The sequence below is a fragment of the Plasmodium sp. gorilla clade G2 genome (genome assembly GCF_900097015.1).
Source record: "Plasmodium sp. gorilla clade G2 genome assembly, chromosome: 10".
NCBI lineage: Eukaryota > Apicomplexa > Aconoidasida > Haemosporida > Plasmodiidae > Plasmodium > Plasmodium adleri (nom. inval.).
The window spans coordinates 603,037-625,118 of record NC_041702.1 but is presented as its reverse complement, the minus strand read 5'-3'; the positions used below and the strand labels follow the sequence as shown (position 1 = coordinate 625,118).

The 22,082-nt window shown below is 17.1% G+C and overlaps 7 protein-coding genes across 7 annotated transcripts; 2 read left to right on the top strand and 5 right to left on the bottom strand.

Moving 5' to 3' along the window:
* Positions 1–18: 18 nt before the first annotated feature.
* PADL01_1016400 (tRNA pseudouridine synthase,putative) lies at positions 19–1,677 on the bottom strand (the record flags this gene model as incomplete). Its single annotated transcript, XM_028682227.1, has 1 exon — positions 19–1,677. One exon carries the CDS (start codon positions 1,675–1,677, stop codon positions 19–21), a length of 1,659 nt encoding a protein of 552 aa, XP_028538525.1.
* A 740-nt stretch (positions 1,678–2,417) lies between these two features.
* On the bottom strand, positions 2,418–3,986 carry PADL01_1016300 (26S proteasome regulatory subunit p55, putative; the record flags this gene model as incomplete). Its single annotated transcript, XM_028682224.1, has 2 exons — positions 2,418–3,698; positions 3,864–3,986. 2 exons carry the CDS (start codon positions 3,984–3,986, stop codon positions 2,418–2,420), a joined length of 1,404 nt encoding a protein of 467 aa, XP_028538524.1.
* A 1,106-nt stretch (positions 3,987–5,092) lies between these two features.
* On the top strand, positions 5,093–8,876 carry PADL01_1016200 (conserved Plasmodium protein, unknown function; the record flags this gene model as incomplete). The annotated part of the gene is made up of 3 exons (XM_028682223.1): positions 5,093–8,513; positions 8,646–8,761; positions 8,853–8,876. 3 exons carry the CDS (start codon positions 5,093–5,095, stop codon positions 8,874–8,876), a joined length of 3,561 nt encoding a protein of 1,186 aa, XP_028538523.1.
* Positions 8,877–9,062: 186 nt separating this feature from the next.
* On the bottom strand, positions 9,063–10,310 carry PADL01_1016100 (conserved Plasmodium protein, unknown function; the record flags this gene model as incomplete). Its single annotated transcript, XM_028682222.1, has 1 exon — positions 9,063–10,310. The coding sequence occupies one exon, from the start codon at positions 10,308–10,310 to the stop codon at positions 9,063–9,065; it is 1,248 nt and encodes a 415-aa protein (XP_028538522.1).
* Positions 10,311–11,251: 941 nt separating this feature from the next.
* Positions 11,252–13,690, bottom strand: PADL01_1016000 (conserved Plasmodium protein, unknown function; the record flags this gene model as incomplete). The annotated part of the gene is made up of 1 exon (XM_028682221.1): positions 11,252–13,690. The coding sequence occupies one exon, from the start codon at positions 13,688–13,690 to the stop codon at positions 11,252–11,254; it is 2,439 nt and encodes an 812-aa protein (XP_028538521.1).
* Positions 13,691–16,607: 2,917 nt separating this feature from the next.
* PADL01_1015900 (conserved Plasmodium protein, unknown function) lies at positions 16,608–17,270 on the bottom strand (the record flags this gene model as incomplete). Its single annotated transcript, XM_028682220.1, has 3 exons — positions 16,608–16,736; positions 16,831–16,959; positions 17,124–17,270. The coding sequence occupies 3 exons, from the start codon at positions 17,268–17,270 to the stop codon at positions 16,608–16,610; spliced, it is 405 nt and encodes a 134-aa protein (XP_028538520.1).
* Positions 17,271–19,311: 2,041 nt separating this feature from the next.
* On the top strand, positions 19,312–21,065 carry PADL01_1015800 (haloacid dehalogenase-like hydrolase, putative; the record flags this gene model as incomplete). Its single annotated transcript, XM_028682219.1, has 8 exons — positions 19,312–19,374; positions 19,589–19,700; positions 19,820–19,896; positions 20,055–20,146; positions 20,252–20,395; positions 20,515–20,578; positions 20,733–20,813; positions 20,964–21,065. 8 exons carry the CDS (start codon positions 19,312–19,314, stop codon positions 21,063–21,065), a joined length of 735 nt encoding a protein of 244 aa, XP_028538519.1.
* Between the last annotated feature and the right edge of the window lie 1,017 nt (positions 21,066–22,082).

Here is a 22,082-nt window from a genome sequence, read left to right as displayed (position 1 = left end):
GGTCATAAAATTTGATTATCACAACTTGATAAAATATTTTTTTATATTATCAAGGTTTATGTCATCATAGTGAAGAGAGTTTTTATAATTAAATTCATTTTGTTCAATTCTTACGAGTTTTATTAAAGTCGCATTTGTATTCAAAGAATTTGCGAAATCTCTTATGAGACTTCTTATATATGTACCTCCAGAACAATGTATATAAAAATCGAAAAAAGGAAAATCGATTTGATTATAATATTGAATATCTTTAATATATACATTACTAGGTTTAATTTGTACAGATATATTTTTTCTTGCATATTCATATAATCTTAAACCTTTGAAACGTTTTGCTGAATATATAGGTGGATATTGTTCTATATTTCCTATAAATTTTTGTAAATTTGTTAGTATATCCTGTTTTTTTAATTTCTTATGAATAACATGTTCTTCTTTAATAATTTTTCCTTCTCTATCTAATGTATCTGTTTCATATCCAAAAATTGATAGAGCTAAATACTTTTTATAACATTTTAAAAAATCTGATAATTTTTTGGTACCTTGTTGTATTCCTATTATTAAAACACCTTCAGCAAATGGATCTAAGGTGCCACCATGTCCTACTTTTATATTAACTTTTTTTTTATATAATTTATAAAAATAATCTTTTAATATTCTTTTAATTTTTTCACACACTTTCATCGAATATAATTTCACAGGTTTATATATATTTAAAAAACCACCATAAAATATATCATCCATTGTAACCATATTTGAAGAATTCATTCTACAAACTGGAAAATCTAAATGTACAATTTTGCTCTTACTTAAAATTAAGTCTTTATTATATTGGTTCAGAACATTTTCAAAGGAACGTTCATCTTTGGATGTATTTATATGATCACCATTATTTGACTTATTCATATTATTATTATTATGATTTATTTGTAGATTATTACTGCATGCACTATCTTTTTTTATAGATATATTATCCATACGATCCATATTATTATTATTATTATTATTATCATCATCCTTATTAATATTATCATTATTATTATGTTTTATTAATTTTTCTCCTCTTTTATTTTTGTTTTTTATTTTATCACTTGTCTCATTTTCATCAGATCTGCTAATATCCAAGGAATAATTATGAATTCGTCTATTATTTGTATTATAAAATCCAAAGATATTTATATTTTTTCCCTCCTTCACCCTACAACCTTTGCACCTATTATCAAAAATATTTTTTGTATATTGTGGTGTGCATCTAGAATGTCGAAGAAGACCCTCATTAGAATACACAACAATATAACTATAACTATAACGATAACAATTACTATTATTAAATATTTTTTTTTTTTCATTGTTTCTTTTTTTCTTTTCTTTACAAAATAAACTTAATTGTACTATAAATTTTGTTGTATAAAAACCATCCTTCTTAATATACTTACTGAAATTATAATTTCCATTTTTTAACGTATTTATTAAATTATTTTTTTTAAAAGGATATATATTCAAACGATTCCTTTTTATAAGTTTATATCTATCAATGTAATTTTTTAAAGAATTCTCCTCTTTCTCATTTTTAAATATTTCTAAATAATGAAAGTTTTTTTTTCTTTTATAAGTTAAGCATGGATATGATGTTATATTATATGAGCATATTATAGCAAGTAAGAGGAGGATTACCATATTATTTTATAAACAATTTTTTTTTTTTTTTCTTTTTTTCTGTTGATTGCAGGGGAGTTTGTCACTTGCTTTTAATTATTATAAACATTTTAAAAAAAAAAAAAAAAAAAAAAAAAAAAAATATATATATAAATATAAATATATATATATATTTATTTATCTATTTATTTACACTATTAAAAAGAGTAAAGATGTAATTATAATACTGCGTTATATATAACATATATAAATATATACTCACAAATATGGTTATAATAATATATATATATGTATAAATTTTGAAAAAAGGTAAAACTAAGATTACATATATATTTATAAAATAATATTTTATATATTATATATTATATATACAATTTAAATATTTATAAATATCTTAATTTTAAAAAATACATATGTATATATATATATATATTTTTTTTTTTTTTCATAAGGAATATAAAATTTTATTAAACAAGTTAGAGAGTTCTCATTTCGGCATATTCAAAAAAAAAAAAAAAAAATAGAAAAATATAAAAAATATGAAAAATATAAAAAATATAAAAAATATGAAAAATATAAAAAATATGAAAAATATAAAAAAAATAACAAAATATGAAAAAAATAACAAAATAGAAAAAGATAGATGGACCAATAAAAAATATGATATATTTCACTTTGAACATATATACATATATATATATATATATATATATATGTATATATAAAAAAGGTTTTATATATATATATATATATATATTTTATTATAGTGTCATATTTTTATTTTCAAGTTGTATTCTTTTTAACTTTGCTTCATGTAACATTCTTTCTTTTTGTATTAAGTGTGAGGATTCTTCTAGTAGATCTAATATATCGTTAATTTGTGAAGACCATGAATTCAATAAATTTTCAGGATTATTTTTTTGTCCAAATTTTATAATACCATTTAATCTATCTATTTTAGAATTGATAAATTTTCCAGATACTAATTCTGATAATAAATTTTCAGATTCTTGAACAGATGCATTTAATAACTGAGCTAATCTATTTAAAGAGATTTGATCATAACAGTTAGATATAATATGTATATTATGATGCATTACTTTTTTTTTAAAGAAATCTTTTCTCTTTTGTCCTCCTAGAAATATGGAATCATTAAATATAAAGAATGTAAATAATTCTTCTTCATATGGTAAAGGCCATTGTATTAAATCTTGTTCAATAAAATCTTGTACAAGATTTTGATATATAGGTATTTCTTTTAATTTTTTTTTTTGCATTTTTAATAAATTTGATAATTTATTTTGTTGTTCTTCATATGGTGATAATATTAAAAATAAAATATAACATTTTAATTCATCAATCCATAAATTTCGATCATTTAAAACAATATCTGTATGAAATCTTTCTTCATAACATTTGGCTACATCAGAATAAGATTCTTCATTAATATAATATTGGATCATATACATATAATATTTTAATTTTAAATCAGCAAATTCTTCTGTATTTAATAAAGAGGGATTAATTTTTCTGCTTATAACATGACATCTAATAAAATCTTTTCTTAATAATACTAATCTCATTTGTTCTAATATATATTCTGTTTTATCTCTTTTATTCATTGATATAAAAGTTTCTACTTGAACATCTTGTAATATATTAGCTGCTTCTTCAATATTACCATCTTCTTCTTTTATTTTTGATAACATACGCATGACATCAGATCTTTCTACTTCTACAAATATTTTACCTTCACTAACAATACATAATGTATTTATTAAATTTAATTTATCTTCTTTATTTGAAATATCTTCTATCCATCCCTTACATAAATTTATTATATCTATTATTGTTCTTTTTAATTGACCTCTTTTCTTGTTAAAAAATATCAGATATTCATTCACCTTACTATAGTTTCCAAGATCTTTATATTTATTAAGAATAAAGCAACATATCTTACTAGTAGATATACCATCATATGATTGTCTGCATTTTTTTTCTAGCACTATAAGTTCCTCCAAAATAATTTCAAAATCTCCAACCTGAAATTTAAAGCAAAATTAATACAAACACAAAAATAATAAATATATATATATAAATAAATATATACACATATATATATATATATATATATATATAATATACATATATATAACATATTATTATGTATTTATTTAAATTTTTCTTTATTTTTTTTTTTATAATACCTTGCAATATTGTTCTGCTTTATTCAACAATTCATCCGTCTCAGCACTACAATCTTGTGCTATCCTTGGGTCTGTCAAAATATTATCATGAGATCCAATTATGTTAGCTGTATTATCATCCATCGTAATAAAAAATATATAATATATATAATATATATATATATGTATATATGTATGTATGATTATTATATAAATTGAACTGATTATTTATTTATTTATTTATTTTTTTATTTTAATATATATCCATAAAATTAGCGAAATTATACTATCGATTGGTAATTCGCTAGGAACTATGGATTTTATATTGATCTTTATAAAATGTATATTTTTTTGTTCAACAAAAAAAATGAAATATAAACATATAAAAATAAATAAATATATATATTATATTATATATATATTAAATATTTTTTCACAAAAGGTATTATATTATAATTTTATAAAATGAAACAAATTTTGTTCTCTTATTCTTCTTTTTAAAAATAAATATATTCATATGTATATTTTATATATATATATATATAAATATATTGTTATATTTAAATAAAGCATATGAATAAGATGTAACATATAAATATATTATATTTATAAATAAATTTATTTATTTATTCATTCATTTTTTATTTTTTATTATATCTTGTATGATAAATTTATAAATACATATAAATAATAATTGCCCATTAAAAATAAAAATATATGCATATTATATATTATATATATATATTATATAATATTATGAAGTGTGCTCATATATACATATATATAATATTATATATATATAATATTGTATATATTTAATATTGTATATATTTAATATTATTTTGTTTTTGTGTGGATTTATTTTATTTAATTGATTCATACAAATATTAAGTTCAATAAAGTTTTTCTTTTATATAAATATATATATATATATATATATTTTTTTTGTTATTGAATATTTTATTTATCTTTTATGAAGGCACCTTTATATAATAATTAACTATATATAATATATATATATATATTTTTTTTTTAATTAAAAATTATTATTGTATAATTAAAATATGTGTTTATATAATTCAAAAAAAAAAAATAAAATAATAATAAATTTATATATCTTTATTTGTATACATATATATATAATATATATATCATAATAGAGACACAGTTTTGTTATAATAAATTAAAAAAAAAAAAAAAAAAAAAAATACAATGAAGATTATATAGCATCTGTCAAATTTTTTAAAAATATGCTTTCTATACAACACAATCTGTTGTTTGGAAAGTTAAGATATATTAATAAATTAACTGTTTGTCATTGTTTTAATATTATTTATAAAAAGAACTACAACACAGGAGGAGAATATTCTTCAAACATAAGTCGAATATTTTATCATATAAATGAAAAATTAAAAAATGTAACCAAAAATTTAAGAAAAAATGAATACAGGAATAAAAAAGAGAAAGAAAAAAATACAAAAAATATAAATAATTTAAATAATATAAATAATATAAATAATAATAATAATAATACCAATGTAGATATAATAAATAAACCAACACATCATGGAAATAATAAAAGTTTTAATCTTATAAAGGATGATGAAGATATAAGTCATACAAACGATTCTTTAGAAATAGATATTATGCACGAATGTTCAAAAGAAAAAGAATTAAAATATATTTATAACCAATATGATAAAATCATTTGTAAAATAAATTATAATAAAATGATGGGAAGAGATTTATCTTATTGTATGAATATAATTTCAAAAATAAAATATTTTAAAGATAATATTTTTTGGTATAAATCATCTGATAAATTAATAAAAGGTTATATGCTTCATAAAATTAATATACAGAGTTTTTATATAATAGCTAATGCTCTAAGTAAAATAAATCTATTATATAATAAAAAAGAAAACATACAATATGAATACAATCAACAAATATATAATAAAGATTTAAAAAATGAAACTATATGTAATAATATAATTATAAAAAATAAATTACCATATAATAAATTACAATGTCAAAATATTAAAACAGATTTCATATCACCTTTTAGTTATATATCATTTGATGATAAAATTATATTACACCATGATAAAAATAATAGTTGTAAGTATCATAATATATATGATCAAATAGCTTATAGATTTATTATGGATATACAAAATATGAATTTGGATAGTATAAGTTGTACCATAAATTTATTTTCAAAATTGAATATATTGAAATATAATTTTATAGGATATTATTTTGCTGATTATTTTGTTTTATATATATTAAATAAAAATATTAAAATAAAAAAAAATAATACAAATAATATAAATAATATAAATAATACAAATAATACAAATAATATAAATAATACAAATAATATAAATAATACAAATAATATATATAATATATATAATATATATAATAGTAATGATAACATAAGGGGTGATACAAAAAATATCAAACAAAATATATCTTATACTACCATCTTCTCATACATTAATAATAAAAATAAATATACCGATATAACTCCTAATAAATATAATATCTCAAAACTTGTCATAATTTTACATTCCTTAATAAAATTGAATGTTATTCATTTAGAATTTTTTTATATTTGTCTTGAATATTTTAATACATATTTTATTCATTTAAACAATATTGATATGTGTAATATATTATATTGCTTCTCTAGGTCTCAGCTAGCCATAAGGAGTAATAATACCATTCACAAATTGTGCATGCGTAAAAGAATAACAGATAAATCGTTTCAAAATTTTGTAAATAATATAATAAAAAAATTAAAAATATATAATCAATTTTATTCTATGGACCAAATAAATAATATGGAAAATATGTACAATGGGTATTATGATTATTTCGATGGGTTAAAAGATAATTTGATATCATCAAAAGATTATTTGATATCATCAAATGATTATTTGTCATCATCAAATGATTATTTGTCATCATCAAATGATTGTTTGTCATCATCAAAAGATGATTTTCCATCATCAAATGATTATTTTCCATCCTTATCATCACTGACAGATTCCTTTTTTTTCATAAATACTAATGGCAAGGTGGAAAAAATGAAATGTTGGAATTTATTAAATAAAATAATAAATAATATAGAGAAAAACGAAAAAATTTTAAATAATTTCACTTCTCTACAGATATCATCAATTATATTATCTGTATGTAAATTAAAAATAAATTCTTTGAATATTTTTTATGCCTTAAATTATAGAGTTCATTATTTATGGAGATATTTTTCTTTACATAGTATAGCTGATTATTTATATGCTATAAATGAAAAAAATATATATGATGAGAAAATATGTATTTTATTATTTTGTCAATTTGTTAAGATAATATGGTATAGGTATTTACAATATATGCAAAATAAATTATTTATTGGACCCATAAATAATGATAAATATAAAAATAAAATAAAACAAAATAATCAAGGAATTATATATCATGTATTAACAAATGTAGAGAATAATCATCATCATAATGATCAACATAATAATATAATAAAAAGAAAGAAAGAAAAAAAAAAAAAGTTACATTTATTAAACCAAAGTGATATATCCATGTGTGTACGAATTTTTCAATCCTTTTCAAAGTTTGATATTATAAAAAATATAAATATGTTTTTATATTATTATCATATATTTTTTCCTTATGATATATCTACAATATGTAGATATTATGACAAAAATATAAATGAAAAAGATATTTTTATGGGTCCTAATTTTAACATGAACATTTTGTTAAAAAATAATATATCTGATCATGAAAAAGAAATAAAAAATAAAAATCAAGATGTTGACATTTATTGTGATAATAATCAAAATTATAATTATAATTATAATAATTTTAAAAGTGATCATCTTTTTAATTCATATAATAAAGAGAGAAAGAATGAACAAAATAATTTTTTGTCTTATAAACAAAATGAACAAGAGGATGATAAAAATTTCTGGATCAATTTAAATTTATATCCTACAAAATCTTTTTTATTTTTCCACTCATATAAAAAATATATAGATATAATTAAATTATATACTCTTCGAACTTTTTTCTTTTTAATTTTTCAACATTATCATATTATGACATTAGATCAAAAATGCTTATTATGCTATTTTATGTTGAATATACCACAATTTATATATCCCTTTAGACTATCTAATAAGAATAACATATTAGTAAATACCAATGATATAAAATATATAAAACAAGCTACAAATAATAATAATATTGATACACATATGGATAAAATATTTCCATTCAAATTATATTTTAAAAAAGAAATGAAACATTTAAATATATATATACCACCAGCAGCTAATATACTCTTTGACATATTATTCAACATGGAAATTAATACACTTAATGAAATAACCATAAGACAAATATATACATGTCTTTTATCTTTACATTTAAATATCATAAAATTTTCTTATTACACTCGACCATGCAAAAACAAAAATGAAAACAAAAATGAAAACAAAAATGAAAACAATAATAATAATATTTCATTTTTACATAAAAAATTTATATTTCATCTATTATCATTAAATATGCTAAAAAAAATTAATGCATTTCTTGATAATGTTAATCAAAATAAAACACAACAAAATGAAATTAATTTAAGCTCAAGTAAAAAAAAAAAAAAAAAAATATATACATATATATATATATATATATATATATTTATATATCAACTCCTTTATGTTTATATTATTTACATATATTTTTTTTTTTTTTTTTTTTTTTTCTTTTTTTTTATAGGAACCCATAATGAAGTATATAATTATTTGAAGTCATTAATAGGTAGTGGCATGTTTTATAAAAAAGGAAAAAAAATAAATCAGATGTCTGAATTTGTCGTTGGTCCATTTGTATTGGTAAAAAAATAAATAAATAAATAAATAAATATATATATATATATATATATATATATATATTATATTATATACTCTTTTATGTACTTATCAGGACTGTGTAATTCAATTTTTATAATATGCAATTCACATAAAAATATAAAATCATGAATATGTCACAAGTAAAAGAATGTAATAAAATTATGAAATAAAAAAATAAAATATATATATATGAAGAAGTTTAATGGAAAGGGGAAAATTTGGAAACGATATAACATAGGCATAAATTATGATATTATATATATATATATATTTATTTATTTATTTATTTATATTTATATAATTTTTTTTTTTTTTGTTTATTTTTTTCTCTTTTCTTTTTCTTTGTAAAAATTATACAACTTGTACGATTTAAGGCGTTCAAAAGAGCTCTGCATGTTTTAAGTTTTATATGTTCATCTTTTGATGCCTTCTTATGATTATCTGTATTATGAAAAAAAATTTTATTTTTTGATATTTTATTATTCCTATTACATTTTACATATTTTATTTTGTAAAGAGAATTTTTGTTAATCTTAATTTTTCCATATTTTTTCTTATCGTTTTGATATAATTTCTTTTCGTTCATACGATAGAAAGAATTAGGTACATATTTTTTTTTCCTTTGTGTTTTCAAATTAATTTTTTTTTTGTTTTTCATTTCATTTTTTTGTTTAGATGAATTGTCAATAGTAATATTATGTTTCTTTTGTGACATTTTAGGATTCATATGTATATATATTTTTTTTTTTTTTTTTTTTAATAATTTAAAATATTTATCGTTTGAATTATTTTTTATCGGTAACATATTATTTGTAGGTGATGTACATAATATGTTATTATTATTATTAATATTATTTATATTATTATTATTATTTTGTTCTTGTGTTTTTCTTTTATTATCTACATGATGAGGAAGACTTGTTACATACTCATTTGATTTAAATGTCTTTCTTGTTTTTCTTTTTATGAATTTTTTGGAATATAAAAAAAATTTATCATCATTCATAGAATGATTATATAAATTCATCATATCATTTTTATTTGTTGTAATATTTTTTTTTATTAAATATGTTTTAGAGAATTGCGTTTTTTTTTTTTTCATTTTTTTTTTTTTTTCTTCATTATCTAATTTTTCCCTTAAAGTTAGATTATCCCTTCTTGAATTATTTTTTTTTATACTTTTGAGGATGATAATTTTTTTGTTTTTTCTTAAAATGTTTTTATTTTGGGTCTCATTGTTGCACTTTATCTTTATCTTTTTCTTCTTTTTTTTTTTTTTCTGTTCTATATTTTGTTTGTTTGGATTGTATGGCTTTTTTGGCATGTTTTGTATATCTTCTTTGTTTTTTTTATCTTCTTTATTTTTTTTATTTTTTTTATCTTCTTTATCTTTTTTATCTTTATCTTTTTGTTTTTCTATTTTTATTTCCATCCTTTGATATTCCAACAAATCCTTTTGACACATTTCCATTTTTTTTATTAAATTTAAGAGGTTTAAATACTTCCACTCCGATAATTTCTTATCCTTCATTTTTTAAGTTATAAGTGATTTCATGAGCACTTACAAAAAGATACACATTAAATACACACACACAAATATATATATATATAATATATATATGTATGTTATAATAATGTGTGAACTTCAATAATAAGAATTTTTAAATAACTTTACACATTCATATATTTTATTTCTATTCACATATAAGGTATAACAAAAGAATAGGAACAAATGAACCTGTTTTATAATAACACATAATATTATTATTTTCCATCTACTTTTTTCTTTAATTATTAATTTTATATACGATGGGTTTTTTATATCATAAAAAATAAAATAATTATAAATTAAGACAAACAAAAATTTAAAATATATACATAAATATATATATATATATATATATAACCCATGTGCATTTTTTTATGTATAATATAAAACTGTCCTTATCATATATCATACGTATAACAAATCATGGGGTGATTTAAAAAAAAAAAAAAAAAAAAAAAAAAAAAAATTTCAAACGTGCAATAATATATATATATATATATATATATATTATATTATATTAATTTCTATTTTGATACATCAAAAAAAAAAAAAAAAAAAAAAAAAGAGGAAAGAATATAAATACATACATATATATATACATATTTTTATTCAAAAAAAATTATATCCACATAAAATTTTTTCTATACACTTTATAATCATTTTCTAGCTTGAAAGTATATTATAAATATCAAATCTTTTAAGGTATATGATTAAACAAAAAATTAAATACATCAAAATGTATATATATATATATATATATATATATATATATATATATGAATGGGTTTGAAATAAATATTTTAAAAAAAAAACAACATAAATAATATAAACAATATAAACAATATAAACAATATAAACAAGAGTTATATATACTAAATATTGCATATAACCATGATATTTTATAATTTAATTATATTATTTATTTATTTTTCATTTTTTGTTGAATTTCCTACAGTTGTTTCTTCATTTTGATTTTTATCAAATAAAGATGATATATGAGATGATAAGCTCTCATTATTATTTGCATGGTTTTTAGTTTTATTTTCTTCTGAGTTATTTTTATTTGTTTGTATGTTTGAACAATTTTTAATTAAATATTTATTATTATTATTATTGTCAATATTTATACTTACACTTTTACTTTTATTTTTTGTTTTATATTTATTTTTACTATCATTATTTTTACTTTTGTTAATAGTTTTACCATTTTTATTAATTTCAACACTCTTACTTTTTATTTTTTCTGTATTTATTATATTTTTATTAATTTCAACACTCTTACTTTTTATTTTTTCAGAACTTTTATTTTTATTAGCCTCATTATTACTTTTGATAGTTTCATTACTATGATTGATTTCCCTGCTTTTATTACTATCTTCATTTTTTTTTATGGTATTATTATACACTTTGCTTTCCTTATTTTTTTTTACCCCATTAATATTTTTTACCTCATCAGTAATTTTTACCTCATCAGTAATTTTTATCTCATCAGTAATTTTTATCTCATCAGTAATTTTTATCTCATCAGTAATTTTTACCTCATCAATATTTTTTGTCTCACCAATATTTTTTATCTCACCAATATTTTTTATCTCATCAATATTTTTTATCTCATCAATATTTTTTGTTTGTTCATTTTTTTTTTCTCCTTCCATTTTCTCAATTCCACTTTGGTATGATTTATTTGAAGACTCATTATTTTGGTTTTTGTTTTTTTTCTGTTTTTTATATCTTTTTACTTTGTCTGAAATATATGGAATATATTCATCATCATATTTAATGGAATGTTTTTTGCTTAAGCTTTTTCTTGGAATATTATTTTTACTACTTTCAGTTTCATATTCTTGTAAATCGCTTTGTCCTTCTTTTTCTTCTTTCATAATTTTATCCTTGACATTTTTATCCTTAACATTTTTATCCTTAACATTTTTTTCTTTAACATTTTTTTCTTTCATAATTTTATCCTTACCATATTTTTCTTTATTTTGTTCCTCTTTAATATGATGTTCTTTTTTTTTTTTTTTTTTTTTTTTCTTTTTGTTTATTTCTTCCTTTTCCTCCTCCTCTTCATCATCATCTTCTTCTTCTTCAATATCATCATTTTCTTGGTATTCATCCTTTTCATCTTCGTCTTCTTCTTCATCATCTTTTGCTTTATCCATGTAGCTTGCCATATCATAGGTATCTTCATATTGATGATAATCTATAGCATAAATATTTTTATTCTTTACATTATAATATTCATCATATTCTGTTGATGTATATTTATTTTTTGAGGAGTTAAACATATGTGGTAATACTTCTCCATTCATTTCCATTTCTGTATATAGTTTATCATATTGTTTTTTTAATTTTTCATAATCATGTTTGATCATATATGCAATCTGATTATTAATACATATTTTTTCTCTCAATAAAGCCATACATTGTTCTCTATCATTTATTATTTCATTTAAATATTTATTCATTTCATCATCATTAAATAAAAAATCCATATTTTTTTCATCTTCATTTAATATATTTTTTTTTATATCATTATTTTTAAATTCATCTAATTCTATACCTTTCTCTTCATGTTTTGAAAATGAAAAGGGGTAATTTTCTTTATTTTCTTCAATATCATTACTACTATTAAAAAGACGATTCATCTTATTCTGGTCTTTTGCTTCCTCCCCTTCATTTTTACTTTCGATATCACTTAAAATATTACTATTTTTTTTTTTATATTTATTCTCTTTTTCATCATTATCATCAAAAATGTTATTACTATTATTATTATTATTATTATGACAATTTCCATTTTCTTTTATATGTATAGAATCTTTTTTTATTTTTATTTTTATTTTTTTTTCATCACTTTGTATATTACCATCACTTTTCATATTTTCAATATTATTTGCTTCCTCTTCTTTAATAAATCCATTTGACCTATCCATATTATTTTCGTTATCTAAATTTTTCCTTTCGTCTTCTTCATTATTCAAATCATTATCATTTAAAGAAAGATCGTTTTTTTTTTTTTTCATCTTTTTCAATACATGTTCTAAAGATATGTCATTTTTTTTGTCATTATTATCTTCATTATTTGAATCATGAGAATCTGTATTTGAATTTTCATTTTCATTTTCATTTTCATTTTCATTTTCATTATTATTATTATTATTATTATGTTTTATATGATTTTCTAATTTATTCTTGTGAGCATAATGTAACCTTTCTAAATATAGTTCTTCTTTCTTTTCAATACCTATATTTATTTTATGTTCTTTTTTATCTAGCTCTTTCATAAGAAAAAGAAGTCTGTGTAAATATCCTGTTAAATGATAGACATTGTCCATAAACACTTGAGCAGAGTCCGACATTTTTTTTTTTTTTTTTTTTTTTCTTTTTATAAACTTTGTTTCTTTATGTAAATACTTACATTATATATATGTTCAAGTGGAATTTATATTTGTTCATATTATTATATATGTTTCTTTTCTTACTTTTTTTTTTTTTTTTTTAATTCTTCTTTTATAAACTTTACAACTATTTTATATACACACATAAATAAATACATACATATATATATAATATATATATTTTCAATTATTCAAATACATATGTGCCGTATCACTTCACTTATAATTTCCTCTTCTACTTTTATCTTATAATATAAATTTCTTAAAAAAAAAAGAAAAAAATATAAGAGCGAGAGAGGCAATACAGCTCTTACTTCTTAATCATATTCATATAACAAAATAAAGTAATGTCAAAAATATATATATATTAAAATAAATATTCAAAAAAATAAAATAAAATATATAAATATATATATATATATTATATATATATATAACTGTACAGGTTGAAAGGGGAAAAATACATAATATATAATATATATAATAATGATGTTGGTATATTAATTCATTATTTAAATAAATCTTAATACATAATTGTTTAAGACAATAAAAACGAAAATAAATTAAAATAAAAATAATAGTAATACAATTATCATAATAATATATTTGGTTGTTAACAAATATTTTCATATATTTGTACTTCTTGTTATAAGAATATTTCATATATTAATAAATAACATTTAAAAGGATGGTATATATAAATATATATATATATTTTTTACTTTTACAAAATATGAAAAATGATTAAATATATTAATATATATATGAATAAAGATTATCATAGAAATATATATGTATAAATATATTATATATATATATATATATATATATATATATATATATATGTATATTATTATATACTTTAAATATAAAGCTTCCTTATTTAAAAGGGGAAAAAAAAAAAAAAAAAAATATAAATTACATATATATAATATATTTCTCTTTATATAATTATTAAATAAAAAAATATGATCTTTTAATAATTTTTCATTATATATTCATTTCTTATTTTGATATATATTATATTATATTATATTATATTATTCAAAAAATCATATATATATATATATATATATATACCTTATAAATATATTATAATATTATATATAGTATAAACAAAAAAAGGGGTAATTAAACTATATTATAATAAATTATTATTATATATATGTAGAGTTATAATTTAATAGTACTTTTAATTATATATATAATATATTATATATAAATATATCATAAATTTTAAAGAATTGTTATGTATTTTTTATATCAAATAAAATATATATAGTGATTCATATATATATATATATATATATATATAATATTATATATTTTATTGGTTATATTAACAAAAAAAGATTAAGATAAACTATATATATATATCATTGAATTTTCTATTAAGTGCTGGAATTTTTACATATGTTATATTAATAGAAATGTAAAATAGAATAACAAATTAATATATATTTTTTTTTTTTTCATTATTTTTAAAATTGTTAAGATGGTTTAATTATTATTATAAATATAATATATAATATTATTTTATATGCTTTTATTTATATTATTTTTTTCTCATTTTTTTAAAATTTATTATATGTATAATAAAAAATTATTATTGTTTTATATTTTTTATGAATTAATTCTTATAAATATTTTTTTTTTATTTTCATGTTAAACCAAAAAGTAGTTATAAAAATATAGTAATTTCGAATATAACTTGTCAATTGGAAAAGAAAAAAAAAAAAAATAAATAAATATAAATATATAATGTAATAATATTCTATTTAAGTTTAGAAAATTAGAAAAAAAAAAAAAAAAAAAGTTTGTTTTTTCTGTATTAAATGATAACAATACGGGAAAAGATAAATATATATTTTTTTTTATTATTTTATTTTAATTTTATGTTATATTGTTTTTTTCTTATTAGTAATATTTGTATATATTAAAAAAGATGGAGTTAATAAGAAATATATAAATGCTATAAAATTATATGAATAGCTACCTTTATATTTAAACTCGTATATATATTGTTATTAAAGTTATATATATATATATATATATATATTTTTTCTTAAGTATTAAAAAAAAGAATAAGGGGATACTTTTAAAATATAAATTATTATTATGTATACATATATATATATATATTATGTGTTTTATTTAATTATAAATTTCCCAGTATTTATCTCAAATTGAATATATATTTCCTCTCATACATTCTTTATTACTAATAATTGATATTTTAAAAATATACATATTTATAAATATATATGTATATATTTATTTATTTATTTATTTATCTTTATTCATTTATATTTCCATAAAGGTCAAAAAGGATAAGTCTGTCAAAGTATTTATATATGGGAAAAAAGAAAGCTATAAATTGGCTAGCTATTTTTTTTTTTTTTTTTTTTTTTTTTTTTTTCTTTTATATATCATGTTAATATAAAAGAAAAAAATTCAAACCATACTTACAAATTAAAACTCTTGTGTTATTTGTTTAATTCTGAAATTTATTTCTTATAAAATATATTAATATATAAAAAAAAAAAGAATGGATAAATAAAAAATCAAATAAAAAAAAAAAAAAAAAAGACAAATTACTTTCTTTTTAAAAAAAAATTATAAAAAAGACAAAAATAAAAAAAAATTTTGGCTATACGAAATAAAAAATAAATGTGTATATAATATATAACATTTGGTTTATTATCTAATCATATTATTTAAATATTTCATATTTTTTAAACATAGAAGGAAAATAAAATAAAAAATAGAGAGAGAACGAAAAACGAACAGAAAAAAAAAAAAAAAAAATATATATATATATATAATATATACATATGTGTGTGTATATATTCTTATATATACTATATACAATGCGTATTTATATCGATTCAGTTAATTTTTGTGATACTGTCTTAAGGTTTAAGGTTGATTTGTTTTCTGGATTGGCTATTTGTAATAAGATATTTAAATCGCTCTCAGTCAATCTGGTATCTAAAGCTTTCATAATCTAAGAAAAGAATAAAAATAAATAAATAAAAATAAATATAAATATATATAAATATATATAATATATATATCAGATTTGATAAAAATTATGTTACCCCAAGGAAATTATCAATTTTAATTTGAACATTTGTATTTTGCTCATTCACATTATTAATATGTTGGAATGGTTGTTCATAGTTGTAGTGTTTCTTAGCAAAGTTCAACCAGAAATCCATGTTAATATCCTATGAAAAAGAAAATGAGGAAATTATAAATATGTGTAATTTATAAGCATGGTTTTTGTGTAATGTGCATAAGATAGGTATTAATCCTTATATAAAATAATTCACATTTATTATATTCATTTATTTATTCATTTATTTATTTATTCATTTATTTTTCTTTTTACGTTTGGTAATGCTGCCTTTTCTTCATTTGTTAAGATAATTCCAAATGAATTCATTAATTCAAAAAATTTATGCATCTCTATGTGGTCACTGCACGAGCTAAAGAGAATAAAGGCTTCTCTAAATTTTTCTTCCATATCAGATGCCATTTTAATTCTGAAAATTTTTTTAAATAAAATATGTAGAAATTAAAATAAGTGTAAAAATAAATAGTAGTGTAAAAATAAATAGTAGTGTAAAAATAAATAGTAGTGTAAAAATAAAAGTAATGTAAAAATAAATAGTACTGATAAAAAATTATTTTATTTATTGTAAATTTGGATAAGGGTAAAAAAATTATATATATATATATATTATATATACATAATATATATTTTTACTTTTATAAAGGATGTTTTTAACAAATTTATGTGCACTGAGGACAAAAATAGAAAAAAAAAAAATATATATATATTTATATATATATGTATATATATTATATAATGGTTAATTTTTTTTTCTTTTTATATACTACGTCAAATTTTTTGGGTTTTTTTTTTTTTTTTTTTTATGTAGATTTTAATTGTTATTTAAAAAAGGTATGATAATATATATAGGATTGTTATATACATATATATAAATAATATATATATTATATTTTAACTTTATGATGTTTTTATTTGTTTTTTTTTGTTTTGTTTTTTTTACATATATATATATATATATAATATATATATATATATTATATATATGCCCTTATAATAATTTAACCATCTTGTAAAAAAAAAAAAAAATTTAACCAAAATGTTGAAAAAAAAATATGCATGTGTGTAATTAGCTTCCTCAGAACTATTTTTTTTTTTTTTTTTTTTTCTCAAGATCGTCAATAAATTTATTAAAGAACAAATAAAGAAAAAAAAAAAAAAAGAAAGAAAGAAAATTATTTATAGATATTTTAAACCTCATAAATTTTTGTACAATATATGAAAATGAATTTTATTATATATAAAAAAAAATATATATATATATATAATATATATAAATTATATGACCCACTTTTTGAAAATTTTTTCCACGTTTGAAACATGCTATATTTATGGTAAAAAAAAAAAAAAAAAAAGAAACTTATATTTTTATAATATACTTAAAAGTTTTATATTATATCATTTTTCCTTATTTTAATTTTTTTTTTTTTTATCAAATGGAAAAAATTATAATTCATTTATATAAAATTTACAATATATTATTATCCTTAAAGTTGTATTGATATTAATTTTATGGAAAACCTAGCATATGAAAAAATGAACATATATTTAAGAAATATAAATTGAACGGTTGGGAAAATTATCATATATATATATATATATATATATATATATATGTATATGTATTAAAATTAAAGTTGGTTTTATTTTATAAAGTATAATGAAAGAAAAATATTGAAAATAAAAAATAAGATATTAACCAAACATTTTATCATAAATAATAATATGTGTATATTTTCATGTTTTAAAAAGTATATTATCTTTTTTGAAAAAAAATAAAGGTTATATTTATAATGTGATTTGGTTCCTTCTTTGTTATTTCCTTTCCTTTTTCCTTTTTTTTTTTTTTTTTTTTTTTCTCTTAAACCCATAGTCTTTTCTATATGTATTCTTGACACAAAAATAAGAATATAATGGGAATCATTTTTAATAATGTGTTAAATAAAAAGAAAAAAAAGTTTTCATGTCCATAATTATAAAAATTATAAAATATAAAACATTATTTTATAAATATATTCCATAACCTAGGGCACTTCTAATGCCTTTCAGTTTATAAATATATATATAAAAAAAGAAATAGGAAAAATTAAAATATAAAATGTAAAATATGTAAAAAAAAAAAAAAAAAAAAATTGTAATTAACATATAAATGTAATGAAAAAATATATAAAGAATAAAAAATAAAGAATAAAAAATAAAGAATAAAAAATCAGGAATAAAGATTTATTTAAATATGTAGGCTTTTCATCCATCACGGTATATACAAATATAATTTCTTCTTTGTATAATATATTTAAAAAAAAAAAAAAAAAAAAAAAAAATATAATAAAATTAAAACCCTTATGCATATAAATATATTAAAAAAAAAAAAAAGAAAAAAAAAAAAATGATGCGTCATATTATATTGTACTTTTTTTTCTTTTTTTTTTTTTGTGATAATATAAGAATGAATAAGAAAAAGTCAATATTTCTGTTTGATGTAGATGGGACTCTCACATATTCAAGAAAAGTACAAAAATTAAAAATATATTATACATATATATGTATATATGTGAATATTATAATAGTAATTGTTTTCCAACTTGTAGCATTATATTATATAATAAAATATATATATATATTATACACTTATATGTGAATATTTTCACTTATATAATTTTCATATTTAAACAAATTATACTTACATATATTTATATATATATATATAATATTTTGCATATCAGACAATTGAACAAAATGTTGTTGATGCTTTGTTGGAACTTAAATCAAAGGAAGGGTTTGTTTTAGGAATAGTTGGTGGCTCAGATTATGAAAAGATTAGGGAACAAATTAAATGTAACAAGGAAAAAAAAAAATAAACATATATATATAAATATATATATATATATATATATAAATATATATATGTATATATCTATTTATTTATATTTATATATTTTTTTATTTTTTTAAAGACCCTGAAATATTCGATTATATCTTTTCTGAAAACGGAGTTGTTGCACATAAAAACGATGAACAATATTCTGCAGAGGTAATGTGAAAATTTGTTCCCATTTTTTAATGTTTCTCTAAAATAAATAAATAAATATATATATATATATATATATATATATATAGCATATATTTAATATAATAAGTATATAATAAAATATTTTAATTCTAATTATTCTTTCTTTTATTTATATATAGAGTATAGTAAGCTTTTTGGGAGAAGACAAATTAAAAAAATTGATAAATTATAGTTTAAAATATATTGCCAATTTGGATATACCAAAGAAAAGGTTCCCATTACTTATACACAAATGAAAAATGAACAATAAATAAATAAATATACATATATATATATATATATATATATATATTTTCATATATTTGTACTTTTTTAGAGGAACCTTTATAGAGTTAAGGAACGGAATAATTAATATAAGCCCCATCGGAAGAAATTGTAGTCAAGAAGAAAGAGATGAATTCTCTAGTTATAATTTAAAAAATAATACTATTGAAAAATTTCGTGATAATTTATCCAAAGAGTAATCAAAAAAAATATATAATTATATATAAATAAATCATAAAATATTCGTATTATTCTATACATGATAAAATATATATGTATATATAATTTATATCTTTTTTATTTTAATTTCGAAAGGTTTGAAGATTTTGATTTAAATTTTTCCATAGGGGGACAAATATCTATAGATTGTTTCCCAAAGGTAATACCAAAAAATAATTAAAAAAAAAAGAAAGTAAATATATACATACATATATATATATATATATATATATATATATATATATATATATATATATATATATATTTATTTATTTATACGATTAAAAAATAAATTTGTAAATTTAAAAATTTAGGGATGGGATAAAACCTTTTGTTTAAGACATATAGAAAATAAATTTGACGAAATTTACTTCTTTGGTGATCGCACAGATGAGGTATATAAAATAAAATAATATATATATATATATATTTATTTATGTTTATATTTTGTATCCATATTTCATATGTGATAAATTATTTTGTTTTTTTTCTTCTGTTGTCATTATACAAATTTTTTTTTTTTTTTTTTTTGTACTTGATTGAAGGGGGGAAATGATTACGAACTTTTCAGAGATAAAAGAGTAAAAGGATATAAAGTCAAAAGTCCAAACAACACAGTTGAAATTTTAAGAGAGAATTTCTTGTAAAATGGTTATTTCTTCTTTTTCTTTTCTTTTATTTTTTTTTTGTGTGTGTGTGTGTGTGTTACTAAAGTTTTATATTTTTATATTAAATATATATATATATATATATATATTCAGAATATATATATTTTTGAACAGAATTGGGAAGGATATATTTATATATAAGATGATGAAGTAAAAAATAGCAGTTTATATTTTGTAAGAATATCTAATCTTTAAAACAAGAAAACCATTTTTTATTCAATAAATAAATATTATTTTTCCAAATGTATTATTTCAATAAATATAACCTTATTGTGTTTGTATTTGCTTAAAAGAAATATGAAGGTATTAATTTTTTTTTATATTTTTATTAAATAAAATTGGTAATATATATATATATATATATATGTATATATTATTTTAATATTTTTTTCGCTGTTGTTTTCATGTTATTTTTTGTAATATAAATAAATTCAATGTACAATTTTCATTTGTATAATAAATATTATGAAATATTATTTTTTTTAAAGTATAAATTAAATATGTAATTTATTTATTATATATATATATATATATATATATATATATTATATATGCATATATGTATATTTTTGTTTTTTTTTGTGGAACCTAAATTGTTCTCCAACTAATACATAACAAACTGAACATATTATTTTCCATATGTAAAAAAAAAAAAAAAATAATAAAAAATAACTTTTTATTAAAAATATATCATTTCAATATGAATATACATTTATATATTTATATGTATGTGTGCGTTTGATTATATTTTATGCTTTTTATTTTTTATTTTATTTTATTTTTTTATTTTTTTTTATCATAATATTATATTTTTTTTCTATAAATATATATATATATATATATAAATTCATATTGTACTTTAAAATTAAAGAAAATAAATATTTGAGGTATTACTTAAATAGTAATATAATATATTTACCCATATTTTGATTTAATTTTTTTTTTTTTATTTTTGTGCAAATTTTGGTATGTTATATAAAAATAAAAAAATATATA